The 6,697-nt window shown below is 47.0% G+C and overlaps 1 protein-coding gene across 1 annotated transcript; it reads left to right on the top strand.

Annotated features, from left to right (window-relative positions):
- Positions 1-37: 37 nt before the first annotated feature.
- SEC13 (SEC13 homolog, nuclear pore and COPII coat complex component) lies at positions 38-6,670 on the top strand. The gene is made up of 9 exons (XM_083795519.1): positions 38-158; positions 397-441; positions 1,217-1,332; positions 1,787-1,938; positions 2,766-2,899; positions 3,684-3,817; positions 4,298-4,418; positions 5,214-5,360; positions 5,846-6,670. Exons 1-9 carry the CDS (start codon positions 156-158, stop codon positions 5,954-5,956), a joined length of 963 nt encoding a protein of 320 aa, XP_083651645.1. The 5' UTR covers positions 38-155; the 3' UTR covers positions 5,957-6,670.
- Positions 6,671-6,697: the final 27 nt, after the last annotated feature.

Here is a 6,697-nt window from a genome sequence, read left to right as displayed (position 1 = left end):
GGGGCGGGGCCTGGGCGAGGGGCGGGGCCCGGGCGAGGGGCGGGGCCCGGGCGAGGGGCGGGGCCCGGGCGAGGGGCGGGGCGCTGTGCCACGTCGGAGCTGCGCGGCCGCCGGGCGGGCCGCCTGCTGCGCCTCTGCCGCTTGCCGCCGCCGCCATGGTAGCACCGGGCCGGGGCCGGGTGCGGTGGGGAGGGGGGCCGGGCCCCTCGGAAGGGCAGGGCGGGAGGGTGGCGGGGCGAGCGGCAGCTCTGGGGCCGGGCCGGGCCGCGGCCTCTGCGGGCTGCCGGGGGCGGCCGGGTCCCGGGCCCCGGGCCCCGAGCCCCGAGCCGCCGTTGAGGGCAGCCCGGGCGCCGCCCAGCCCCGGCCCGCGGCTGAGCGTCCGCCTTCCCCCCGCAGGTCTCCGTGATCAACACCGTGGACACGTCTCACGAGGACATGATCGTAAGCGCGCGGGGCTGCTGCGTTTGGCCGCCGGGAAGCGCGGCCCGGCGCCGCCGAGGGCGCTGAGGCGGGTCCCGGCGGGGCTGCCGGCGGCGCCTTCTGCTCCGCGCCGGGGTGCGGGGCGCGGGGCGCGGGGCGGCCTCTGCGCGCCCTGTGGCGCTGCCTTGCTGCGCGTGGGCAGGGGAACGGAGCTACCGGGGGAAGGAGAAATACTTCAGCGCTTAAAATCTTCATGCCCGTGTTTGTGTGGAACCAAATAGAGGCGCGTACCGGACGGAGCACAGCGTCAGGAGGTGGAACTGATTTCCCTGCGCCCAGACGCACCTGGGAGCGGGTGCACGCGTGTGCGTGGGAGGGAAGATTTCAAAGCGATTTGTAAACGCAAGGACTGCTCTTAAAACGTGAAGTTTCAAACCTAAATAAAATAGTTCAGTATTTTTACACCAACATTACTTAATTAGAAACAAAGATACATTACTTGGTGAAGGCGTTACGGCCAGAGGCACCACGTCCCTGTCCTCTCCTGGAGTGCTGTGTGTCACCGCTGCACCCCCTGTGCCCTGACCGCACAACGTCTGTGTACGGAGAACAGCGACTGGGGAAAAAAGGACTTGTGCGTTTTATGTAGATTGTTTAAAAACTATGCTTCTTAACCTGTCATGCTGAGACTTGGCGATCTTTTCACAATTCTTAGAGCTACTTTTAAAATGTAATAATACTTGTTAAGAAAGCAGGAGTTAGGTGTGCTGACAGCACCTCTCTCGTTGCCTTACAGCACGATGCTCAGATGGATTACTACGGCACTCGGTTGGCGACCTGCTCTTCAGACAGATCCGTAAAAATCTTTGATGTTCGGAACGGAGGGCAAATCCTCATTGCGGACCTAAGAGGGTAAAGTGTCTTAAAAAGAAGTGGAAGCAGAAGTCTGTAGCAGTTTGTCATTTTCCCTTTCGGTAGCATAGGATGCACGGTAAATTCCTCCGGAGTAGTTCTTCCTGTGGCTGGTTGTTGCTAAATAACTGTTCGGAGCTGTGAGAGGGGACAGAGAGCTGGTTAAAAGTACAATCGGCTTTCTAATTCATTGCCAACTTCAGACTTATAATTTTCTAGAAGTAAGCTCACCATCCTAATTGCTAACATAAGGATAAATGGTTGGAATTGTTTTCCATGGTAATGGCTTTGCCTGCAGTCCTATGTGCTATTTTTCATCTTGGCGTTACTCATATTCTTTGTGTCACTGTCTCAGTTACGTGCAGAGCACCAGTTTACGATACGATGGCTGTGAAATAGCCACAACTGGAATGGGTTTCTCTCAGCTTTTCCCAAATAATGCTGTTTCTTGCAGGCATGAAGGTCCAGTGTGGCAAGTTGCCTGGGCTCATCCTATGTATGGAAATATCTTGGCTTCCTGTTCCTATGACAGGAAGGTTATTATCTGGAAGGAAGAAAATGGCACTTGGGAAAAGACATACGAGTACACAGGGCACGACTCGTCAGGTACGTGGTGTCCGGAGCTGGGATGTGAAACTGGGATTACGAGGGGGGGGGTTCAGGTTGGAATAAATCCATCGTTGTTAAGGAAGAAAGCCTCTTTCAGACAGACTGGTAAATTGATGGAGAGGCAGTAAGTCTACTCAGCATGGGGGAAACAGTCATGTAGTGGCATACTGCAGGATAAGCCGTCTTGATTCATACAGCGTTTGCACAGGAGTTGTTTTACAAATAAATTAGTTTCAGATAAACAAGACAGGGTACTGAATTGTTGAGGCAGTACTGCATGCACTATGGGAAGGAAGGAAGAAGCTGAGTTTTAGTATGCTCTGTTTTGTTTTCCAAGAGAGACTGTCTTGTTGAAATGATCAGTCTTCCTACAGGCAAACTTAAGAAGTCTCCACATTTCTTAGTATTCCAAAGCCCAGCGACACTGATACTGGCCACCAGAGAAGGGAAAGAGAGACGAGTCTTGCTGTTGAGTGTTATCCTCAAAGGCATTGACTAGAACGCTTTTGATCCATGCTTCTGAGGCTAGGCCTGGATTAAAAATGAGAAAAGGGCTTTTTCTTTGATACACGCCTTTGTTTTGTTACAAAACTAGACTTCCAGTGCTATGCTAGGCTGTCAGATTTTGCTCTAGAGTCAGTGATACTCTTGCAGAGGATAGGCAGAGTTTTTTATCTCATTAAAAGTGCCGCATTGGTGGTCTCCTCCTAAAATGGGGCCAAAAATAGAGGCAGTTTTCCATTATTCACTAGTAGTAGTCGGTGATTTGGTTAGTTAATCTTAGTTAGTCACTGTGTAACAACCCAGTCTGTCTCACCCCTCAGTGAACTCCGTCTGCTGGGCGCCACACGACTATGGATTGATACTGGCCTGCGGGAGCTCCGACGGAGCCATTTCGTTGTTGAGCTACACAGGTGACGGGCAATGGGAAGTCAAAAAGATCAGCAACGCACATACTGTAAGTCTGCATCTTTGGAGCAGTACAGAGTTCTTGGAGCTACAGATAATGTGTAGACTGGATAAATACTGAAATACAATGAAATAATGTGAAACATTTTCCAAAATCAAAAATAACTTGTTTTAAATAAATCCAGTGTAGGAAGGTATGCTTTGTAGTAAGTAAAATAAAGTAGAAAAGACCCATGAAAGCTGTTAAACAGCACTGCTAATATGCCTTTATTAAACATTAGTGCTGTTGTGAAAATGGCTTTGATACTAAGAACACGTCCTGCAATCTGGCTGTGAATAAACTAAAGCTGGAAAAACTGCAGGACTTGTGTTTTCCCCGAGTAGTGGGGATTTTTGCTTAAGCGAACCTTGATAAGTATCTAAGCCATTAATGACAGTGGCTTGCAATCGCAGGAAATTGGGCTGTGGACCCACAGATTCCTTTTGCTGCATTCCTAAATCTTAGCAACTGAATGTGTCTTGCATCTTTCCATTTTTTAAATCTGTCTCCACTGTTTACGTATCTAAATGATATTTGCCCATAAAACAGTTACTTAGCTACCTAAGACTTCCTGAATAAATGCCCTGTTGAGACTAGACTGTATCTGGAATTCTTATTCATCCAGTGTCCATCCAGCATTGCACAAGAATCCTAGTTTCCTAAACAGGGCTTATTTCTCCTCCTCCCACCCCAAAATAGACAGTATGCTAGGTGTCCTTTGCCCCCTCAGCAACTTTCTATTTATTTAAAGCAAGCAACTTTTAGTAATGACATTTTTTTTTCCCTTAACTAGATTGGATGTAACGCAGTTAGCTGGGCTCCTGCTGTTGTACCAGGCAGCCTTATAGAACAACCATCTGGTCAAAAACCAAACTATATCAAAAGATTTGCATCTGGTGGCTGTGACAACCTTGTGAAGATCTGGAAGTAAGTGCTCGGTTGCCAGTCTTCAGAACCTTTAAAATGTGTTCTTCTTTATAGTCTCTGAACATCCCTGCTGGCACCTCTATGCTTTCATTTTAAATTACACTTTTTAGAGAAGTACTTCAAAAATAGAAGCAACTTGGTGACTTCCAAATAGTTACAGCAATTCATGTCAGACCTGCTTAATACTGAAAAGTGGCTTTTTAATCACCGTTGGTTACATTTGTTATTTGGACAATAGCAGATCTCTGCACAGTAACTGAAGTCCAGTTACTCTTCTCCTGTGCTGCGTTCTGCCCTCTAGAAGGGATTTTGTGTAAGCCATAGAGCTTTTTGGAGAAGAGTAGGAAACGCTTGTGCTTTGTATTGTTTAGATGAACCAGGAGTCTGAAAGCTACAAAAACTGTCTTCCGGAACAAGAGCCAGAAAGTGTGCCTGTCTGCTGCTGCCGCCACCGTTGTAACTGTATAAATGTATTTTCAGAGAAGAAGATGGTCAGTGGAAAGAAGAGCAGAAGCTGGAGGCTCACAGTGACTGGGTTCGAGACGTAGCCTGGGCTCCATCCATAGGTTTGCCTACAAGTACCATTGCTAGCTGTTCACAGGTGAGGCTTCCATCGGAGTGACAGGGGCAGGCTCTCATTGCCGCCTTTCCCATTTACAAGAGAAAAGGGGAAGGAAGTAAAGGGATAGTAAAGGTAGAACTGTTGTAACAGGTCCTCTTGGTAATCCTCTTCTGTATCCGGGCCTGTGCTTGAAAGCCTTTGAGTCCCGTTCCCATCAAACTCAGAGGCCCAGCGGAAGTATTTCTGGACAAAGGTTTGTGTGGGTGTGGCGCTGTGCCAGGTACTACCTTCTGGTTTGAAAAGCGTGAGCAGAAGGGGCTCACTATAAGGAAGGGCTTCAAACTAAACTTGTATTTTAATGTCTCTAGACCAAGTTCACTGCACTTCTAGCGAAAAATACTGTTTCCTAGTAACTTGCATTCTTAATCGTTGTCAGCTCTGATGTCCTCACGCTTCACATTGACTCTAGTGTTTTTGCTGCTAATAGGGATTCTGGAACTGCTTGATTTTATAGCAAGAGGGCGACTCAGTAAGCTGCCAAATTGCTGTCAGAAGATTGGAAAGGAAAATACCAGCAGATATATATGTATTTTGAGAGTATTCCTCTGGTGTTTGCAAGTCGTCTCTTGTGTGCAGTGTTCCTCATCAGAGCTGTACTTACACCTTGCCTTTGTCTGTAGTAAGAACAAAGCCCCTTCGCTGTGTTGAGCAAAAATCGATGTAAACACATCTAGAGCTGTGACTTGCAAGTACAGTCATAGTCGGAAATGTAAACAAGTTGTTTTTTCTGTTAAAACTAGTGGTCCAACCAACTCAGCGTTGTTCCTTTTATAGGATGGCAGAGTGTTTATCTGGACGTGTGATGATGCCTCTGGAAATTCATGGTCACCAAAACTGCTGCACAAGTTCAATGATGTTGTCTGGCATGTGAGTTGGTCCATTACTGCAAACATTCTTGCAGTGTCCGGAGGAGACAATAAAGTGAGTACTGCTGCCTCAGCTTTTACTCTTGCATGTCATATTTTCAGAAGAGCTGGGATGAGATAGGGTATTCTCACTTCTGTTGTTTGAATCAAGACTGTTAAAGATGCTGCTTTGCTGCAAGAGTGTTGTTTTGGTTTTTGTTTGTTTTTTCTTCTGAATTACCAAAAGGGGAGGAAAGACCGTAACCCCTGGCAAACTGCTCGCAGTGCATTCTTAGTCCTTAATGGAGACTGGAAATGCAGACTTAATTTCATTTTGTAGGATACTACCACCAGATTTTACTCTCTTCCTCCTTCTCCCTCTTCCCCTTTATCAGTGGATAGTTTAGTATACAGCAGTAAATAGTTGATAATTTAGACAACCCTGCGATGCCTGACTTCTGTAGTTGTAGCCCATCACCAAACTAGTGATGTGATCATTACAAGGAAACGAGAAACTGAGAATGTGTTAAGGCTGAAATTTCTTCATGCTCTGTTTTCGAGGTCACGCTGTGGAAAGAATCAGTAGATGGACTGTGGGCATGCATCAGCGATGTCAACAAGGGCCAAGGAGGAGTGTCTGCCGTTACAGAGGGGCAGCAGAATGAGCAGTGATGCAGGAGCGAGCAGTCCAGCAGCAAGAAGTGATCACTAATACCTGATTTGCAATGTTTCTTGACTCAGATGAGAACTGGTTTTATCTAAACTGGACATGAACATGGGAAATAATTATCCAATTTTATAAGCACTCTATAACCAGTGCTGGGAGGCTACAATGTGTTGATAATCAGCCTTAATTGACATTCCCTTAAATTAAAGGTGAATATCAGAGCAAAGTACTGTGCCTTGTGCTACTCCTTGGTGCTGTAAAAGTAGTACCCTGCCTTCTGGTTTAGGGATTGGATTTAATTGGGTATGCTGGGGTCAGACTTCAAGCACTTGAGGAGGAACAGGAGGAGGCAGGCTGTTGCGGTGCCGATGCCTGAACTCTTCTGTGCAAGGGGATGAGTGTTCTGGCCATTCAAGTGAGGGGGAGGGCTGGTGGAGTTACCAACAGGAGATGACAGCCCGGCAGTAGTGAAATGGTGCTTAGATCCTCCTGAAAATAACATGCTGTACGTGGGTACATGAAAGTCTCCATGTTTTCCTGAAGATGAAAAGGAGTAGTGGAATGCATATGTATTTTGCTTTACGGTAATCTCAAACTTGGTTATTTAACCAACATCAACAAATCAAAATACAATTTGGAGATTTTTTTTTAGCCACACTTCTGTACTGTACCTCAGATTTTTGTTTAGATACCAACGGAATAAAGTCTTATTGCTTAAAGCCTGGTTTGCTGTAATTGGTAATCTT

Source organism: Anser anser (genome assembly GCF_964211835.1).
Source record: "Anser anser genome assembly, chromosome: 12".
Classification (NCBI taxonomy): Eukaryota; Metazoa; Chordata; class Aves; order Anseriformes; family Anatidae; genus Anser; species Anser anser.
Note: the sequence above shows the minus strand (reverse complement) of the source record. Positions and strands in the feature narration are given on the sequence as shown.

Coding starts and splice junctions, on each gene's coding strand:
- SEC13 (XM_083795519.1), top strand. Junction 2,900..3,683: donor AGATCAGCAACGCACATACT/GTAAGTCTGCAT, acceptor TCCCTTAACTAG/ATTGGATGTAACGCAGTTAG. Junction 5,361..5,845: donor TGTCCGGAGGAGACAATAAA/GTGAGTACTGCT, acceptor TCTGTTTTCGAG/GTCACGCTGTGGAAAGAATC.